Consider the following 22031-nt stretch of genomic DNA (forward strand, 5'->3'; position numbering starts at 1 on the left):
TGACAAAAAGTTTGATCAAAGAAGTAGGTTTTAAGGAGAATCTTAAAAGGAGAAAAAGAGCAAATGGAAGATGGAGAAGTTTAGGGAAGGAATTCCAAAACTTTGGCTGAGACAACTGATGCAATGATGGAGCAATTTAAATGAAGACATTTCTCAGCTAAAAATCAGTATAGGTCAATGAGCACTAGATGAAGAATTCAGTGCACGTTAAGACACAAGCAAGAGAGTACTGAATGATCTCAGCTTTATGGAGGATAAAACGTGGAAGACCAGTCAGGTTTGCATTGTCTAGAGGAAGTTCATGTCAGGACCAAACATGACACCAAGGTCATGAACGGACTGGTTCAATTTCAGACAGTTGCCAAACAGAAGGACGGAGTCTGTGGTAATGAGAACCAAGGACAATGGCTTTGGTCTTTCCACTACTTAATTGGAGGAAATTTCTGCTCATACAGTGTTTTATGTCAGACAAGTAGTCTGTCAGAGAATGGAGGGGTCGAAAGAGATGGTGGTGAGGTAGGGCTGGGTGTTGTCAATGTGCATGTGGAAACTCGCACTGTATTCGGATGATGTCACTGGGGGCACTGTAGACATGAGAAATAGGAGGGGCCAAGGACAGATCTTGGGGCGCCAGAAGTGGGAGCATGATGAGAAGTGACTACAGTTGATTCAACTTCAGTGCAAGCTAAAAGTTACATTGAGGAGTTCGCAAACCTTTCTTAAAATTCTTTCATGAATGTAGGCATCATTAGCAGGCCAGAATTTATTGCCATTATTACCATAATTGTCCTCGCTACAGCTTGCTTGGCCATTTCAGAGCATAGTTAAGAGTCAGCTGCATTGCTGTGAATCTGGAGTCTCGTTTAGGCCAAACTAGGTAAAGTTGGCGGAGTTCCTTCCCTTCCTAAAATGTATTAGCAATTCAAATGTTTTTAATTTTAAACATATTTATTAATGTCACAGGTAGGTTTACATTAACACTGCAATAAAGTTACTGTGAAAATCCCCTAGTCGTCATACTCTGGCACCTGTTTGGTTACACAGAGAGAACTTAGCACAGCCAATGCACTTGACCAGTACGTCTTTTGGACTGCAGGAGGAAACCAGAGCCGGAGGAAACCCATGCAGACATTGGGAGAACATGCAAACTCCACACAGACAATGACCCAATCTGGGAATCAAGGCAGCAGTGTTAACCATTGTGTCACCTGTGCCACCATGTTTATGACAATTACCGATAGTTTCATGGTCACCATTACTGAAACCAGCTTACAAATCTAGATTAATTGGTGGGACATGTTATGGCATTATTCAAATGTAGAACTACTTTGTTTTCCAACATAAACTAAGTTTACTGAAAGAATCAAAACCAAGTTTTACTATAGGTCGTGTCCCAAGCGTAGCAAAATGCCATTGTATTTATTGGTTCAGTTACTGATCAGTATTTAACATTGTATCAGTTTTTAGATTTCAGTACTATGATTACTATGTCTCAAATTATGTAGTTTCTATTTGTTTAATAATTTGCTGACTAGATTATTGAAATATACAATATTGACCTGGTTCTGGATGTATACATTCACCATGATCATGAAGCTCTGGAATTGCAGATATGATGAAATGCACAGTATTTGAAACTCTGACTGCAATTTCACATTAGAATTATATCAGTTATCATTGGCATTGTATGTTATCTCCCCCAACTTATTACTAACATCAGTAAAATTAAAGTTCCCATATCAACTTGAATAAAGTATGAAATATATTTAGTCCAACCACCATACCTGATGCAGCCCGTAAAGTATGCGACTTCTACCTTTTTTAAGTACGGGTCCAGATCTATTTTAAAAAAAGCAATAATTTTCAATTGAAGCTAGAGTAAGAAAAGGCTCATATAAATCCATCCAAATCCTTGCTCCGCCACTGGATCATAAACTGGCTCCAGATTCCAGGTTGCACCCTACCTTCCTCTCGCCAGCCTACTATGCATTCTTCTGCCTACCACCCACTGTTCTTCTGCACAATCAGTTGCACTGCAAACATTATACATTTATACTTAATCCCCAAGCCAACTCACCTTGATACCTCATTCCTCACCTTCAAAAGATCTGCAAATCCCATCTCATTCAACTTTACCTTTGGTCACTTTAACTAATTCTTCTCCTTTATCCTGTTCTGTGTCCCATTATCTCCATGAAGATTCTGTTTGTTTCCCATACTAGGATGCTAAGAACATGTCAGTGGCACTGGGTTCTAAGGAAAATATTGGCGAAAAATTAATGATGTGGAACTTATAAACCCAAGCTCCCGAGAACAAGTTTTGCTCTCTGTATAAGGCAACAATCCTTTACAACACCACCTATCACTTACTCGTCCCTTTTAACTGATAATCACATTCCTTGGTTCCCGAAAAGACAATTTTGAACAGGTCATCACAAAATGTTACACAAACAGCCAAGTCAATATGTTGCATATTTCACCACAGCTTACTTCAGATGGTAGGAATTTAAGCATGCACAACCCCCCACCCTCCCGCGGCCCCACTACTCTGTAACAGTGCTCCTGCAAACCCTTAAAACTAACAACAAAAAAAATGCTATTTATACAACACGCTTTGGGGAGGAATTTTACGCTGGCAGGATTTTCCAATTCCACTGAAGTCAATGGTTTGAATGGCTTGCTGCACTTTATGGTCCTGATGCTGCCACCATTACAGGGCTGTAGAATTTAGCCCTTAATGTAGAAAACATCCAAAAGTACTTCACAGAGGAATAATCAAAATTGGATGCAAGAGTCAAAGCAGATATTGGGGGGGGAAAAACCTGAGTCAAATGTAAGTGCTTTGAGAAAGTCTTAAGAGGAGAGGAAGATGGACAAGGTGAGATTAAGGCTGAAGGTATGGCTGCTAATTGTGATGCAAAGAGATGGTCAGAGGTACCAGAGAATGATGAGCTGTAGGAAGTTAGAGATAAGATGTGGCAATGACATAACATGAAAATACTTAAACACAATGATGTGAATTTAAAATTTAAGACCTTGCCTAACCAAAAGCCAACGTATGGTAAGCAAACGGATTGACAGGTAAACAGGACTAGTGTGGGCTAGGACACGGGCAGCAGAGTTTGAATGCGCCGAAGCTTCTAGGGATTGTGGATGGGAAACAATGGGGATACCATAGCTATCAGTGCAAAAGCCTCAAAAAATTCCTCCAAAAACATGAGTCAACTTTACACAAGAGTATAAAAGTGAACTGCCTGCTTCGGAGTGAGTGGGTGCTATTTTGAAATGTCACTCTGCTTCCAATACAAAGAATGAGCATGTCTTATACTCCCGCACACCTTTACTCCCTTAAGTAAAACATGAATTTGTGGGGAGAAAAATTGAGACTAACTAGCAACGTGAGCATATTGTGGCTGCAAAAGACTTGTACACTGAATATATGCAAAAACGTGATTTTGGAGATTGGACAAATGTGGTTGGCTTATACATCTGGTTGCCTATAAGCCATGATTTTCAGCAGTCAGGTTTGGAGGTAAAAAGCATAACATTAGGGTTCTTATTTTTCAGGATTTTTGCTAGATATACAACGGTAGCCTCACAAATCACAATACTTTCAAGTAATTCACTGCATTTGAGATAAGGAGCAATACAAACTCTGGGCTTCATTTTCACATTTGAAGCTTATGTGTCTTGAAATCTGTATGTTAGCTATCAGCTTTACATAGAGGTGCAAATATTAACTGAGCTAATTTTCTACCCAACAGGCTGTAGAAGTCTGTAGTAATTCTCACCTTCTGTCCTCACTTAAATACCATCAATGTACCTTCCAGCCACGACCAAAGAGTGGCTATTGGTAGGCAAAGGCTGAGAAGACAAAGATCACCACAAACTTCTTGTGAGTGGCAGGGAAGGAATTTTGGGAGATGAGCCCTGACATCATTTTGAGTAGAATCCTGAGGAGGACTCCTGGTCCCAAAAATAAAAGTTTTAAATCTTCAGACAGGCTGCTGCTCTGCTTCCTGCCTCAGAGAAAGGTTCCAACTCACATAGGGCCAGTACGAAATTATATCCCCAAATTGCATAATTAATTAAGGCTCCTGTCTGCTTTGCAAGCCACCATATGTTGCATTGCAAACTGAGAAACAGTCAAGATTTAAGCTTGTTTTTAACTGCCTTGCTGCCCAATGGACAGGTAGGATTAAATTGAAACTGACCCGCTCTGTTGCAACCTGGAACAAAGCAACCTGTGCATTTTATCTATGCCTGTTTTAATGTAACAATATGTGCAGACAAAGACAAAATCAAATACGATACAATACTATTTTTCATGTAACAAATTTCATTTTTCTGAACATAAAAATAATTGAAGTTACTATTTCAGTGAAAACAAATCAATATACAGTTTAAAGTGTTTTCTTGTAAAAACTGCTTCAAAAATGTTTTCACAAAAGTACAATTAATAAATTAATCCATCATTCTTCTCATTAATCTGCTGAATCCAATTTATTTTAGTTTATTTTATACTTACACTGTTAGAAATTCTTTAAGTCTACCAGACGTGGAATTATTAAAAACTTCCCCTGCATTTGTAAACTGAACAGAGCCATCCCCTTTCTCTCCCTCATACACACCAAGAACCAGACCCTACAGAGAAAGAGGGACAAAAATTACAGGTAAGATACTATCATTCTAGAAAATGTGTTTTGACATACATGAGCAATTTGCATTCATATAACATCTTTGAAATAGCAAAGAGTTTGTCATAAGGCTAAGAACTTGACAGAACTGAATGAGACATGAAGATAGGTGATCAAAGCTCGGTCACAAGACAGAAATAAGATCAAGACCATGCACCCCCTGAAACTGTTCCACCATTCAACAAGATTGAAATTTTACATCAATTCCACTTGCCTGTCCTATCCTCATATCCCATAATTTCCCTATAGCTGAAAATCCCAACATTCTCAGTCTTGAATATATTCAATGACTGAGCATTCACAGCCCTTTAGGGTACAGGATTCCAAACATTTACAACTTTTTGAATGAAATAATTTCTCATCTCAAGTCTAAGTGGTCTTCTCCCTTATCCTGAGACAGTAAGCCCTAGTTCTAGACTCTCCAGTTAGGGGAAATAGCCTTTTAGCATTTATCCTATTCAAGCCCTTTAGGAACTTTATACATTTCAATGACATTATCTTGAAACCTTATAAACTTCAGAGAATATAGGTCCATTCCAGTAAATCTCTCCTCAGGTCACACACACACCACTGGAATCAATCTTTCATTACAACTCTTTGGAGCAAGCCGTGCTTCATAGAAACATAGAACAGTACAGCACAGCACAGTACAAGCCCTTCGGCCCTCAATGTTGTGCCAAGCTATGTCCAAACCCAAGATCAAGCTATCCAACTCCCTATAATTCTGGTGTACTCCACGTGCCTATCCAATAACTGCTTGAAAGTTCCTAAAGTGTCCGACTCCACTATCACAGCAGGCAGTGTATTCCACACCCCAACTACTCTCTGAGCAAACAGTCTACCTCGGACATCCCTCCTATATCTCCCATCATGAACCTTATAATTATGCCCCCCAGTGACATCGACATCCACCTGAGGAAATAGTCTCTGCACATCCACTCTATCTATCCCCCTCATCATCTTATAAACCTCTATTAAGTCACCTCTCATCTTCCTCCACTCTAAAGAGAAAAGCCCCAGCTCCCTCAACCTTTCCTCATAAGACCTACCCTCCAAACCAGGCAGCATCCTGGTAAATCTCCTCTGCACTCTCTCCAACACTTCCATGTCCTTCTTATAGTGAGGTGACCAGAACTGAACACAATAGTTCAAATGTGGTCTCACCAACATCCAGTACAGTTGTAGTATAACCCCATGGCTCTTAAACTCAAACCCCGTTAATAAACGCTAACACACCATAAGCCTTCTTCACAGCTCTATCTACTTGAATGGCAACCTTCAGAGATCTGTGGATATGAACCCCAAGATCTCTCTGTTCCTCCACATTTCTCAGAGCACTGCCGTTGACCCTGTAATCCGCATCCAAGTTTGTCCTACCAAAATGAATCACCTCGCACTTAACAGGGTTAAACACCATCTGCCACTTTTCGGCCCAGCTCTGCATCCTATCAATGTCTCTCTGCAGCCTGCAAGAGCCCTCTACCTCATCCACTACTCCACCAATCTTGGTGTCATCAGCAAATTTACTAACCCACCCTTCAGCCCCCTCTTCCAAGTCATTGATAAAAATCACAAATAGCAGAGGACCCAGCACTGACCCCTGTGGTACACCGCTGGTAACTGGCCTCCAGTCTGAAAATTTTCCTTCCACCATCTGTCTTCTGTGACAGATAGAACATAACAGCGCAGTACAGGCCCTTCAGCCCTCGATGTTGCGTCGATCAGTGGAACCAATCTAATGACCCGCTAACCTAAACTATTCCCATGTTATTCATATGCCTATCCACTGACCATTTGAACGCCCTTCAAGTTGGCAAGTCCACAACTGCTGCAGGCAGGGCATTCCACGCCCTTACTACCCTCTGAATAAAGAACCTACCTCTGACATCTATCCTATAACTACCACCCCTTAATTCAAAGCTATGTCCCCTCATGTTAGCCATCACCATCCAAGGAAAAAGGCTCTCACTGTCCACCCTATCTAACCCTTTGATCATCTTGTATGCCTCAAATTAGGTCACCTCGTAACCTTCTTCTCTCTAATGAAAATAACATCAAGACAACCAGTTACTTATCCAATCGGCCAAATTTCCTTCTACGCCACACCTCCAGATCTTATTCATGAGCCCACCATGGGGAACCTTATCAAACGCCTTATTAAAATCCACGTATACGACATCAACTACCTTCGTCTACACACTTAGTTACCTCCTCAAAGAATTCAATTAAATTTTTGAGGCAGGATTTACCCCTCACAAAACCATGCTGACTATCCCCGATTAAACTGCATCTTTCCAAATGGTCATAAATCTTTGGAGAGGGTGCAGAGGAGGTTTACCAGGATGTTGCCTGGTATGGAGGGGAGATCCTATGAGGAGAGACTGAGAGATTTGGGGTTGTTTTCGCTGGAAAGGCGGCGGCTAAGAGGGGACCTTATTGAAACATATAAGATGATTAGAGGTTTAGACAGGGTAGATAGTGATAGCCTTTTTCCTAGGATGGAGAAAGCTAGCACGAGGGGGCACGACTTTAAATTAAGGGGGGGTAGTTATAGGACTGATGTCAGGGGTAGGTTCTTTACCCAGAGGGTGGTGAGGGACTGGAATGCCCTGCCAGCTGCAGTTGTAAATGCGCCTAGTTTGGGGGCGTTTAAGAGATCTGTGGATAGGTTTATGGACAAAATGGGATTGGTTTAGATTAGTGGGTTAGTGTTTTTTTTTAAAAGCTGGTCGGCGCAACATCGTGGGCCGAAGGGCCTGTTCTGCGCTGTAATGTTCTATGTTCTATGTTCTCTTTCAGGACCCTTTCCTTCAACTTACCGACCACCGACGTATGACTAACTGGCCTAAAATTACCATGGGCATTCCTATTTCCTTTCTTGAAGAGAGGAACAACATTCACCACTCACCAGTCCTCTGGCACAATCCCCGTGGATAGTGAGGACCCAAAGATCAAAGCTAAACAAAGAACAAAGAACAACCCAGCACGGGAAACAGGCCCTTCGGCCCAACGAGCCCGCGCCGCCGCATCACCCCACACCTATTCTACCCTGCATGTCTACGAATGGAACCCCTAACTTAGCCAGATTCAGGGGAGAATAGTGTCAATTTGGTAAAACCAATCAGCCTAAGAGCACATCTTTGGGGTGTGGGAGGAAACCCGCGCAACCACAGGGAGAATGCGCAAACTCCCACAGACACAGGCCCAAATCCATGTATCTGCACAGCTAGCAGTGCTAGTCACCGAGCTGTTGCGGCGCCCGTCTACCGGTCCAGGATCAAGCACACACACCGACACGAAGTACTAGGCCACTCCCGGAACTTCCAAGAGCAGCCCACGCACGACCCACCGTGTGCATGCCCCTCGTTTGACACGAGGTGGACCTCCACCTGCGGAATAAAAAGGCAAAAACGTTAATCTTACAAGCCTGCTTTTCCGGTGTCTCCCGAGGTTCTAACCTTATTTAATAGCGCCTACCATAACCCTCCATCCTCGTTTCACTCATGTGTCTATCTAACTGAACCTTAAACGAGTCCAACGTTCCTGCCTCCACCACCCTACTCGGTAGCGCGTTCCATAAAGGCTCCACAATCTCATCCCTTGCCTCCCAGAGTATGCTAGGACGTATCCCATCTGGCTCAGGGGACTTATCACCCTCAGGTTTTTCAAAATTGCTAATACATCTTTCCTCAGAACATCTACCTCCTCCATCCTATCAGCCTGTATCTCACACACATCCTCAAAAACATGGCCCCTCTCCTTAGTGAGCATTGAAGGAAAGTATTCATTCAACACCTCACCTATCTCTTCTGACGCCATGCACAAGTTCCCACTACTATCCTTGACTGGCCCTAACCTCACCCTAGTCATTTTATTTCTCACATAAGAGGCCTTGGGGTTTTCTTTTATCTGACCCACTTAGGACTTCTCATGCCCCCTCTTGGCTCTCCTAAGCCCTTTCTTTAACTCATTCCTAGTAACCCTCAAGCAACCCAACTGAACCTTGTTTTTTCATCCTTACATACGCTTCCTTTTTCCTCTTAACAAGACATTCAACCTCCTTTGTAAACCCTGGTTCCCTCATTCAGCCATTTCCTCCCTGCCTGCCAGGGACATACCTATCAAGGACATGCAGTATTTGTTCCTATCCTCACAGCTTTAATCCCTTTCCTTAGGGAAAGGGATTAAAACTGTACATAATACTGCAATTATGGTCCATCGAAGCCCCATATAATTGCAGTGAGACTCCCATACTTTTTTACTGCAACCCCCTCGCAATTAAGGCTACCATACTATTTGCCTTGCTAGTTGTTTCATTTAAAACAAAGAACAAAGAAAATGACAGCACAGGAACAGGCCCTTTGGCCCTCCAAGCCTGCACCGAGCATGCTGCCCGACTTAACTAAAACCCCCTATCCTTTGGGGGATCATATCCCTCTATTTCTATCCTATTCGTGTACTTGTCAAGATGCCCCTTAAAAGTCACTATTGTATCCCCTTCCATTTCCTCCCTGCCACGATTTCCAGGCACCCACTACTCACTATGTAAAAAATCTGCCTCATACATCTCCCTTAAACCTTGCTCCTCGCACCTTAAACCTATGCTCCCTAATAATTGAGTCTTCCACCCTGGGAAAAAGCTTCTGACTATCCACTCTGTCCATGCCTTTCATAATCTTATAGACTTTATCAGGTCTCCCCTCAACCTCCATCGCTCCAGTAAGAACAAACCAAGTTTCTCCTCATAGCTAATGCCCTCCATACCAGGCAACATCCTGGTAAATCTTTTCTGTTTCCTCTCCAAAGCCACCACATCCTTCTGGTAGTATGACGACCAGAATTGAACACTACATTCCAAGCGTGGCCTAACTAAGGTTCTATAAAACTGCAACATGACCTGCCAATTTTTAAACTCAATACCCCGGCCGATAAAGGTAAGCATGCCGTATGCCTTCATGACTACCTTCTCCACCTGCATTGCAGTGACCTGTGTACCTGTACACCCAGATCCCTTTGCCTATCAATACTCTTATGGATTCTACTATTTAGCGTATATTTCCTATCTGTACTAGACCTTCCAAAATGCATTACCTCACAATTGTCTGGATTAAACACCATCTGCCATCTTTCCACCCAAGTCTCCAACTGATCTATATCCTGCTGTATCCTTTGATGGTCCTCACCACTATCCACAAATCCACCAACCTTTTTGTGTCATCCGCAAACTTACTAATCAATTCAGTTACATTTTCCTCCACTCGCATGTTTACTTTGTGATTTGCGTACAAGGACACTCGAGCGTCCCTATCTAACAGGGCTGTGGATGTACTTATACCACACAGATTGCAGTTCAAGAAAGTAGATTGCCAACACTTTCACATTGGCAGTTTGGGTGGGTGATAAATGTCAATAATGCACACATCCCAAAAAGTTCCTGAGTACTGACATCTATTAGTCTTTCACCTCTTGCAGAATATTCTGCATTTCCATACTTCCAATTGAAATGGATAATTTCACACTTACCCACATTATACTCCACTGCCACCTTGCTGATCAATCACATAACCTTGTCTACAATCTTTTGCATCCTGTTCTCCTGATAGCTTACATTCCCAGCCTGGCTTGGTATTGTCACTAAATTTAGATATATTACACTAAGTCCTTGTCTAGGTGACTGATACAAATTGTAAATAACTGAGGCATAAGCAACGATCCTTGCAACATTGCACTAGTTATATTCTGCCATCCTGAAAATGACCCATTTATTCCTGCTCTTTGTTTTCTAACCATGAACTCATCTTTAGCCCTTGCTAATATATTGTCCATGATCCCAAGAGCCTTGATCCCCTGTAACAACCAATTGCAGGATATCTTCCTGAATGCCTGCTGAAAATCCAATTATGCTTTGCCCACTGGTTCATCAAATACCACTTCCTTTTATAAAACTGTGCTTAATATTATAATTTTCTAATGGCCCGTTATCATATCCTTAACAACGTTCATGCATTTTTCCCAATATCAATGTCAAGTTAACTGGCCTATAATTCATTCATTTGTCTCTCACTCTTTTCCTGAATGGTGGTTATATTCATTAGCATTCAATCCATAGGGATCATCTTAGAATCTAAGAAACTCTTCAAAGATTAAAAATAATGGACCCATTTCTCACAATCTAGGATGTAGGCCATCAGATCTGGAGAACCTGTCAGCTTTTAGTCCCATTAATTTTATAATACATTGTCCTTACTCATATTAATTACTTTTAACTTCCTCACATTGGTTAGACCCTTGGCTCAACATGCTTTCCCAATATTTTCATTTTGTCTTCTACTATAAAGACAAACACAAAATATTTGTTGAGAATTATGAATTATTTACTAACATGTTTGCCACTGCTTGTTCACCATATCTATTAAGTTCATTTCCCAATTCACCTTAGCAACTTGCCCTCATGTTTAAATTTAAAATGCTAGTTTTGAACTATATCACTCTGACAGTCAAACTTAGTATGAAAATATATCATACTGTGATCACTTTTCCCAGAGGATCCCCTACTATAAGATTACTAATTAACTCTATATCAAAAAACATCAGATCTAAAATAGCCTGTTTCCTAGTTACTTCCTCAAGGCATCGTTCAATAAACGGTCTTAAATGCATAAATTCACCCTCCCAACTACATCTGCTTGCCCAGTCTGTATGAAGATTACTCTGAGTACATGCTCTTCCAATTTGTCAACTTATACTCTGTCCAACAGTATAATTATCATTAGGACCTCTCATCCTCTAATGCCAGGGCTCACTCACTTCCTTTTCCAATTGCGACAGTGGAATTCTGCAGGGCTCAATACCGGATCTCCTGGTATATGGTACATATTAATAATTTGAACATAAAGTGGAAAACATGATCATAAAGTTTGCAGACAATACAAACATTGGCCACATGATTTATAGTGAGGAGGGAAGCTGCAGATTGCAGGAAGATATTAACGGACTGGCAAATAGGTAGAAAGGTAGCAAATGGAATTCAACCCTGTTAAGTGAGGGAAGGCCAAACAAGGTAATGGAAATTGTGATAAAAAGGAGGATACTGAGAGACAAAAAGGAAGTGAAGGATATTGAGGCGCATGTCCACAGATCCCTGAATGTTGCAGGACAGATCAATAAGGTAGTTAAGAAGACAGATGGAATATCACAGATGGAATATCATAAAAAAAAGTTACGGCACAAAAGAGACCATTTAATCCACTGAGTCTGCACCAAACAAGAGAAAATAAAACTGGCAGTTCATTTTAATCCCACTTTCCAGCACCTGCTCCATAACTTGGGTTACAGCACTTCAGGTGCAGATCCAGCTATCTTTAAAATCAGTTGAGTGAATCAGCCTCAACCACCAATTCACCCTCTGGTTGAGAGATTTTCCTACCGTCCCTTCAAATCCTCCTACCAATCACCTTACATTCTGCTCCCTGGTAACTGACCACACGGTAAGGGTAAACAGGTCTTTCATATCGCCCCTATCTAAGACCCTCACAATTTTATACACTTCAATTAAATCACCCCTCAGCCTCCTCTGTTCTGGGGAAAACAACTCTTGCCTATCAAATCTTTTCTCATAGCCGCCTTTTTCAAGCCCTAGAAACATTCTTCTAAATCTCCTTTGTGCACTCCCCAGAGAAATTATCTCTTCCTATGTGACAGAACTGAACACAAAATTCCAGCAGTGGCCTGAGCAGCATATTACACAGTTGCAGCAGTACATCCAGCATATGTATTCAGTACCTCAACCAATAAATTAAGGACAAAATTGCAGGACTTGAAAATGCATGGTGAAATAGGATTGAGTCAGCACGTCTTCATCAAAAGGAGGTCATGTCTGACAAATCTGTTAGAATTTTTTTTGAGGAGGTAACAAAGAAGTTAGACAAAGGAAAACCAATGGATGTGATTTATTTGGATTTCCAAAAACACTTTGACAAGGCGTCTTACCGGAAACTGCTAAATAAGCTACTGGCCAATGGTGTTAAGAGGCAAGGTAAGGGCACAGATAGAAGACTGGCTGACAGACAGAAGGCAGAGTGTGGGGATAAGAGGGTCCTTTTCAGGGTGGCAACCACTGACTAGTGGTGTCTCACAGGGGTCAGTGTTGGGACCACAACTTTTCGCTATATACATTAATGGTCTGGAAGATGGATTTGAGGGCATGGTTGCTAAATTTGCAGATGATACAAAGATATGTAGAAGAATAGGTAATGTTGAGGAAGTGGGGAGGCTGTAGAATGACTTGGACAGGCAAGAAGAGTGGGCAAATAAGTGGCAGATGGAATGCAATGTGGGAAATTGTGAGGTTATGGTTGGAAGAATAGAGGCATTGACTATTTTCTATATGGGATAAGGGTTTGAAAATCTGAAGCACAAAGTGACTTGGGAGTCCTAGTTCAGGACTCTCAAGGTTAACAGGTTTAGTTGGCAGTTGGGAAGGCAAATTCAATGTTAGCATTTATTTCTAGTGGGCTAGAATACAAGAGTAGGACTGTATAAGGCTCTGGTCAGACCCCATTTGGAATATTGTGAGCAGTTTTGGATCCCATACTATGAAAGGATGTGCTGGCCTTGAAGGGGGTCCAGAGGAGGTTCACAAGAATGATCCCAGGAATTAAGCATTTGTCATATGAGGAGCAATTGAGAAGTGTGGGTCTATACTCGATGGAGTTTCAAAGGATTGGTGGGGGGGGGGGGGTGGAATTTGAACACAACTTTCAGAATACTGAGAGACTGACATAAAGTTGATGCGAAGAGGATGTTTCCACTAGTGGAGAGACTAGAACTTGGGGGCAAAATCTCAGAGTGAAGACTCACTTCCTTAAAATTGAGATGAGGAGTAATTTCTTCAGCAAGAGTGTGGTGAATCAGTGGAACTCATTGCCACAGAGAGCTGTCGAGGGCAGGTCATCGAGTGGATTTAAGACAGAGATAGATAGGTTCTTGATCAATAAGGGGATCAAGGTTTAGGGGAGAAGGGAGGAGAATAGAGATAAGAATCATATCAGCCATGATTGAATGGTGGAACAGACTTAATGGGCCAAATAGCCTATTTTTGCTTCTATATCTCATGGTTTTATAAAGGAAAACATTCCAAATGCTTTCTTAACTATGTTATCCACTTGTCCTTATCCTTCAGGGACCAGTGGATGTGCACGCCAATGTCTCTCACTTGCTTTACCCCTCTCAATTTTGTTCCATTTATCGGGTTCCCTTGTTTTGTTCACCCTCCCCAAACGCATCTTCTGGATCGAGTTTGATTTGCCACTCTTCCACCCACTTAAATCAAACCATTGATATCATTCTGGAGCCAACAGCTTTTTCAACCATCATGTAGTTCCTGTCACCATTAAATTCCACAGCTGCCACGGTAGGATCCAGACTCAAGTCTCTGGGTCATTGTTAGTCAGCCCTCTGGATTACTAGTTCAGTAACATACCCACGATGTTACAATTTTCTTGCTGCACTGTGATGTAGCAAAATTGGACTGGAGAGAACTAGGTTAAATCAATGCCAGAGCAGCAATGGGAATTCAAGGAGACATTGAGGATCCACAATAATCATTCTCTCACAACGATAAAAGGTAGGACCCCTAAGTCTAGGGCTCTTGTCTACACTTCCCAGCTGCCTCGGTAAAGCACCCAGCATAATTAAAGACCCCACACACACCCCAGACATTCTCTCTTTCATCTTCTTCCATCAGGAAAAGGTTACAAAAGTCTGAGGTCAGATATCAACTGACTCTAGAGCAGCTTCTTCCCTGCTGCCATCAGACTTTTTGAATGGACCTACTTTTCATTGAGTTGATCTTTCTCTACACATAAGAATGTAAGAACATAACAAATAGGAGCAGGAGTAGGCCATCTAGCCCTTCGAGTCTGCCCCACCATTCAATAAGATCATGGCTGATCTGAAGTGGCTCAGTTCCACTTTCCCGCTTTCTCCCCATAACCCTTAATTCCCTTGCCTATACTTAGCTATGACTGTAACGCTACAATCTGCACTCTTGTTTCCTTCTCTATGAATGGTATGCTTTGTCTGTATAGCACGCAAGAAACAATACTTTTCACTGTATACTAACACATGACAATAATAAATCAAATCAAACTATTGTAAAAAAATTCAGAAGGGCATTTAGAATGCCATGGATTAATCAAAGACCGTCAGCATGGACTTGATAAGGGAACACCTGATTAAGCTGACTTTTTTGAGGAGACGAAAAGAAAGGTTGATGAGGGTAGCATGTCTGATGTGATCTAAATGGATGTTAGCAAACATGTTGACAAGGTCAAAAAAGTGAAACTCGGAGTCCTAAGAAAAGAGACAAGTTGAATCCAAAGTGCGCACAGTGGAAAGAAGCAAAGGTCAACTTACTCGTGTTTCTGTGACTTATGGACAAAGAGCTGGGAAATGGGATTTGCCTCAATAGCTTTGTTTCGGCCAGAACAGGCACGGTGATGCAAATGACAGCCTTGATGTCATATGATCAGCTATAACCACACCTGGAGTAGTGAGCAGTTCTGGGCACCATATCTTAGGAAGGATATATTAGACTACAGGGTACACTGTGAATTTACCAGAATAAGCTCTGGGAACTTGCAGCCAACGAGGAGCTGGGTGAAAACGCAGGCGACCAGTGATTTCAAGATGAAACCCAATGGGCTCTTGAGGGTCACGGGGATGGAGCGGGGGAATGGGACTGATCTTACAGCTCTCTAAGAGCTGGCATGGATTTGATGGGCTGAATAGTCCCCTCCTATGGCATAAATGACTCCCTAACTTTGCTCCTTCCCTGACGGCACTAATTTGATTTGATTTATTATTGTCACGTGTATTAGTATACATTGAAAAATATTGTTTTTTTGCACATTATACAAACAAAGCATACCGTTCATAGAGAAGGAAAGGAAAGGGTGCAGAATGTAGACCTGGGGGTCCTTGTGCATGAGTCGCAAAAACTCAGTCTGCAGGTGCAGCAGGTGATCAAGAAGGTGAATGGGATGCTGGCCTTTATAGCGAGGGGGATAGAATATAAAAGCAGGGAGGTCTTGCTGCAACTGTACAGGGCACTGGTGAGGCCGCAGTGTGCAGTTTTGGTCGCCGCACTTGCGCAAGGATATTTTGGCCTTGGAGGGAGTGCAGAGGAGGTTCACTTGGCTGATACCGGAGATGAGGGGGGTTGGACTATGAAGAGAGACTAAATAGACTGGGTCTGTACTCGTTGGAGTTTAGAAGGATGGGGGGAATCTTATAGAGACGTATAAGATAATGAAGGGGACGGATAGGGGAGAGGTAGAGAGATTCTTCCCGCTCAGAAAGGACAGCAGGACTAGAGGGCACAGCCTCAAGATAAGGGGGGAGCAGTTTAGAATGGAGTCGAGGAGGAACTTCTTCACTCAAAGGGTGGTGAATCTCTGGAATTTTCTGCCTGTTGAAGTGGCGGAGGCTACCTCGCTAAATATATTTAAGACGCGGGTAGACAGGTTTTTGGTAGGCAAGGGAATTAAGAGTTATGGGGAGAAAGCGGGAAAGTGGAGCTGAGCCACTTCAGATCAGCCATGATCTTATTGAATAGCGGGGCAGGCTCGAAGGGCTAGATGGCCTACTCCTGCTCCTATTTCTTGTGTTCTTATGTTCTTACTCCAAGGATTAATTCAGGAGGACATTACACCAGCTAGGTTTGTATTGCCTAGAATTTTAAAAGTGAAGTTTGGATCAAAGCTTTCAAAATATTAAGGGGACCAGTAGATAGAGAAAAACTCTTTCTACTGTTTGAGGAGCCTAGAAGTTAACACCTTAAAATTTCAGCTAGACGTTTGAGGAGTGAAATTAAGAGACATTTCTACACACAAAAGGAGTGGTAGAAGTTCGGAACTCCACAAGCAGCAATTGATTCCATATCAACAGTTAATTTTAAATCTGAGACTAACAGAATTTTGTTAATCAAAGGTATTTAAGGGATTATGAAAGGAGGAGATTTGGAATTGAGTCACATATCAGCCGTGTTTATAGAACAGGCTTTAAAGGCTAAGTTGCCTACCCCTGTTCCTATACAGGCTTATAAATGAAAGTAACATGAACTTTGTAATGGATTTTGAAAATTCATTAATGTAGGCATCACTGGCTGGCATTTATTGCCTATCCCTATCTGCCCTTGAGAAGGTGACGGTGAGCTAACTTCTTGAACTGTTGCAGTGCATGTGGTGTAGTGCTATTCAGGAAGGAATTCCAGGATTTTGACCCGGTGACACTGAAGGAACAGCAATATATTTAAAGTCAGGCTCTCTGCTGCCATATGTATATTTGACCAATGCCATTGATTTGCTCATAAAATTCATGCACATGGGATTAATGGATCAGTAGCAGCATAGATACGAGGTTGGCCAAGGGACAGAAAGCACAATAGTGGTGAACATTTATTCTTCAGGCTAGAGGGAAGTATAAGAACATAAGAAGTAGGAGCAGGAGTAGGCCATCTCGCCCTTCAAGCCTGCCCTGCCATTCAATAAGATCATGGCTGATCTGAAGTGGCTCAGTTCCACTTTCCCCGCTTTCTCCCCATAACCCTTAATTCCCTTGCCTACCAAAAACCTATCTACCCGTGTCTTAAATATATTTAGCGAGGTAGCCTCCACCACTTCTCCAGGCATTAATGTTATGAACATAGCTTTTGTTTTAATGTTAATGATCAGATTCAGATGCATAATTTCAAAGTTTACAGGTGCCATGAAACTCAGAAACGTAATAAACAATGAGGATAGCAACTGGCTTCAGTATACGGACAGATAAAATTTGACACGGGCATGTAATATGATACACTTTGATTGGAAAAATAAGCAGCAATATGAATTAAATAGTATAATTATATAGGGGAGGCGACCAGGAATAGAAAGAACAAGGGATGTACGCATTCAAACTTTTCAAAGTGGCAGGACAATGTAAGAAGACACATCAATCATTAGTTTTACTGACAGAGGAATAAATACAAAAGCAAGTTATGGCATAGCACTATAAAACAGTGGTTAGGCCTAAAATGGGGTAGTGTGTTCAATTCTTGGCTTTAGAATGTCAAGAGCTTAGAAAGGATTCAGAAGATATTTACAGAAATGCTAACAAGGACAACAAACTTCATTTATGAAGACAGACTGGAGTAGTTGGGGACTGTGGCACAATGGTTAGCACTGCTGCCTCACAGTCCTAGGGACTCGGGTTTGTTTTCTGTCACTGTCTGTGTGGAGTCTGAATGCTCTCTATATGTCTGCATGGGTTTCCTCCAGTTGATCCGGATTCCTCCCACAGTCCGAAAGACATACCAGTCGGTGCACTGGCTATGCTAAATTCTCCCTCAATGTAGCTGAACAGGCACCGGAGTGTGGTGTCTAGGGGATTTTCACAGTAACTTCATTGCAATGTTAATGTAAGCCTACTTGTGACTAATGAATAAACTTATCCACCTACACTTTTAAAAAATTATTTCATGGGATGTAGGCATTACGAGTAAAGACAACATTTGTTGCCCATCCCTAATTGCCCTTGAACTGAGTGCCTTGCCACACTACTTCAGGAGGCCATTAAGAGTCAACCACATGGATATGAATCTGAAGTCACATGGACCCCTGGTAATGATGAAGAAAATGCTTGATGGAAGCGTTCAAAAACAGTTTGTATAAAGAAGAAATTGTTTCCAACGCAGAAGGTTTGGTAACCAAAGGGAACAGATTTAAAGTGATTAATAAAATCAGAGGAAACGTTTACTTTACTCGACAAGTTTGGCAATCTGAAATGGTCCAGACTGGCTGGGTGGTGGAAGCAAATGTTCTTGTAACTGTCCAAAAAATAAATGGAGGGGGAAAAGAGCAGGGGGCTAAATGTTAACTTTAGATTCCGTACAGACACAATTGGCTGAATAACTACCTTCAGTACCAACCATAGAACCATAGAAAAATTACAGCTCAGAAACAGGCCTTTTTGTCTGTGCCGAACCATTTTTTGCCTATTCCCACTGACCTGCACTTGGACCATATCCCTCCACACCCCTCTCATCCATGTACACGTCCAAGTTTTTCTTAAATGTTAAAAGTGACACTGCATCTGAGCTGTAATTTTCTATGGTTCTATGAGCATCGATTGACGGCGCAGAGTGAATAACCCGCGCTCCTTTAATCCTAGTTAAAGAAATGTCTAAATTACAGTGAATATGAATAATAAATCAGAGCCACATATCTGTGACCATCAATGTTAAACTGGACCTTGGAGCCGCTGCTGGGCCGGGATAGCGGCGACAAACGGAGCAGATTCCGGGCCAGACTCATCCTCAGGATGGATCCAAGCGGCAACTTGCCGCTAACACACAGCGACATCTCTCACACCAACTGACCGACTCCGAACTGGCGCCGGCAAGCCCGAGCTAGATAGCGGTGCCCCCAAACGACAAACTCCCACAACAGCGACCCTCATGACCGCCTGCCTACCTGCGGTGCTGGAAACTGCTCATTCCCCCGCCACAGCGCTGCCTACTCCCACGACAGCACCACGTTTGGCGAGCTGTCCGCAATGCTGCAGCTCCTGATATTCTGGGCAGCTCTGTCTTCTTCTTTCTCCTCCCTGTCTCTCCCCCCCCCTCCCGTGCCACTGCCACATCGCCCAGTAAACTGTCTGTGTGGAGTTTGCACGTTCTTCCCGTGTCTGTGTGGGTTTCATCCAGGTGCTTCAGTTTCTTCCCACATTTTGAAAGACGTGCTGGTTAGGTGCATTGGTCTGAACAGGTGTAGGACTGTAGCAACGAGGGCAATTTCACAGTAACTTCATTGCAGAGTTACTGTAAGCCTTATTTGAGAATAATAAATAAACTTAAGAAATCTCACAACACCAGGTTAAAGTCCAACAGGTTTACTTGGTAGCACAAGCTTTCAGATCATTGCTCCTTCATCAGGTGAGTGCAGGATTTGGTTCACAAACAGGGCGTATATAGACATAAACTCAATTACAAAATAATGGTTGGAATGTGAGTCTTAACAGGTACGGACAATGTGAGTGGAGAGAGGGTTAAGTACAGTTTCAGGAGTTGTGAATTGCCTCAAGCCAGGACAGTTAAAGTGACATCACATTTGTCATGGGGGTTACAGATGGTGTGACGTGTCAGTCACACTATCGGTAACCCCCATTACTTGCCTGGACTTGCAAAATCTCACTAACTGTCGTGGCTGGAGACAATTCATATCTTTTTAATCTGTGATTATCTCTCTCTCCACTTATCTGTTAAGACTCACATTCCAAACATTATCTTGTAATTCAGTTTGTGTCTATATACGGCCTGTTTGTGAACCATATCCTGCACTCCCCAGATTAAGGGGCAGTACTCTAAAAGCTTGTGCTACCAAATAAATGTGTTGGACTTTAACCTGATGTTGTGAGACTTCTTACTATGCTTACCCTAGTCCAATGCCAGCCTCGCCACATCACATCTTCTCCCCATAGCCTTGCACATTCTTCCTTCTCAAATAAGAATCCAGTAACCACTCAAATTTTTCAATTGAGCCTAATTTCACCACACACACTCAGGCCATGTGTTTCAGATTTAACCACCTGCATGAGAAAGTTTTTTCTCTTCATGTTGCTGTTGCATTTTTTTGCCAATCATCTTAAATCTGTGCCTCTGATTCTTAATCCGTCCACGAATGGGACAACTGCTTCGCTATTTTATCTGTCCAAACCTTCATGGTTTTAAATACCTATATCAAATCTCTTAATGACTTCTCCAAGGAAAACAGTCTCAACCTCTCCAAGCTATCTACATAAATGAAATTTCTCATCCCTGGAATCATTCTTGTAACTCTTCCTTTTGGAATACTTGGAGAAGCTTTTACTGCCTCTTTCTACATTTCTATCTAGTTTTCTCTCAATCCAAATTCTTCCTCTTTATTTTAGTCATCCTTTGCTTATTTCTAAAATTTCCAAATCTCCTGGCCCACCATTAATGTTTGCAGCATCGTCCATTTTTTCTTTCAACTTCCTAAATTAGCCACAGATGGTACCATCTTCACCATCTGACCTTTTAACCTATTTTCCAATTCCAATTAAGCCACCTCCCTTGCAATTATGTTTATTTAAATTTAAGGCGCTAGTTTCACACCAAAATTTCTTATCCTCAAACAGAAGGTTCTGCCATTTATCTGGCTCAATTAAACTTCAATTGTTGAATACTAATCCTAACAGCTTCCTTTGACAAATCCAGTTTTATTATAAATAGTTCCACGTCTAAATTGTTACCATAGGAAATAAGATCCCTTCAATAATGAATGTCTTCAATACATTATCCTTTGAGGCAAGTTCGATAGGTTTATTATTCTTTAAATGATTCTTTTCTAAAATTACACAAAATAATGAATTCTACCAATGAATTGTTCCAAAAGTTTCACTTGACATATTGAATCTGCAGAAACTCAAATATATAATCCCCCCTCTCAACAATTGTCCAAAGATATGCAGGTTAGGTTGGTAGGACATGCTAAATTGTCTTAGGATGTGTAGGTTAGGGGAATTAGTAGGATAAATACATGGGTTACAGAAATAGCGCCTGAGTAAAATGCTCTGTAAGAGAGTCAGTGCAGACTTGATGGGCTGAATGGCCTCCTTCTGCACTATAGGGATTCTATGAATTATTTTGAACTCAAATACATTGGACTGCCCGTTTTGTTTAATAAATCCATAGTTTCCATGCCCCAGTGAACTAAAATGTGGAGATGCCAGCATTGGACTGGGGTAAACACAGTAAGAAGTCCCACAACACCAGGTTAAAGTCTAACAGCTTTATTTGATAGCACAAGCCACTAGCCTTTGGAGTGGGGCTCCTTCATCAAGTAAGTGGGAGATCTGTTCACAAACAGAGTATATAAAGAGACAAACACAATTTACAAAATAATGGTTGGAATGCAAGTCTTTCAGGTAATCAAGTCTTAAAGGTACAGACAATGTGAGTGGAGAGAGGGTTAAGCACAGGTTAAAAAGATGTGTATTGTTTCCAGCCAGGAGAGTTAGTGAGATTTTGCAAGCCCAGGCAAGTCATGGGGGTTACAGATAGTGTGACATGAACCCAAGATCCCAGTTGAGGCCATACTCATGTATCTGGAACTTGGCTATCAGTCTCTGCTCAGTGACTCTGCAATGTCGTGTGTCGTGAAGGCCATCTTGAAGAACGGTTACCTGAAGCTCAGAGGCCGAATGTCTGTGACCGCTGAAGTGTTCCCCAACAGGAAGAGAACACTCTTGCCTGGTGATTGTCGAGCAGTGTTC

The 22031-nt window shown here is 42.0% G+C and overlaps 1 protein-coding gene across 2 annotated transcripts in view; it reads right to left on the minus strand.

The window, feature by feature from the left end:
- Positions 1-19135, minus strand: part of lap3 (leucine aminopeptidase 3) — a 45799-nt gene extending 26664 nt beyond the window's left edge. The window contains exons 1-3 of one of the 2 annotated variants that reach the window (XM_080189746.1): positions 18989-19133; positions 4529-4644; positions 1785-1839 (exon numbers count right to left, since the gene is read on the minus strand). In XM_080189746.1, coding sequence (XP_080045872.1) covers positions 1785-1839; positions 4529-4644; positions 18989-19099 — 282 coding nt within the window. In that variant the 5' untranslated portion in view covers positions 19100-19133. Of the gene's footprint in view, positions 1-1784; positions 1840-4528; positions 4645-18988 lie in introns of both variants that reach the window. The other variant, XM_080189752.1, reaches the window with a different exon arrangement.
- Positions 19136-22031: the final 2896 nt, after the last annotated feature.

Source organism: Carcharhinus amblyrhynchos, chromosome 1 (genome assembly GCF_965287045.1).
Source record: "Carcharhinus amblyrhynchos chromosome 1, sCarAmb.v2.hapA, whole genome shotgun sequence".
NCBI lineage: Eukaryota > Metazoa > Chordata > Chondrichthyes > Carcharhiniformes > Carcharhinidae > Carcharhinus > Carcharhinus amblyrhynchos.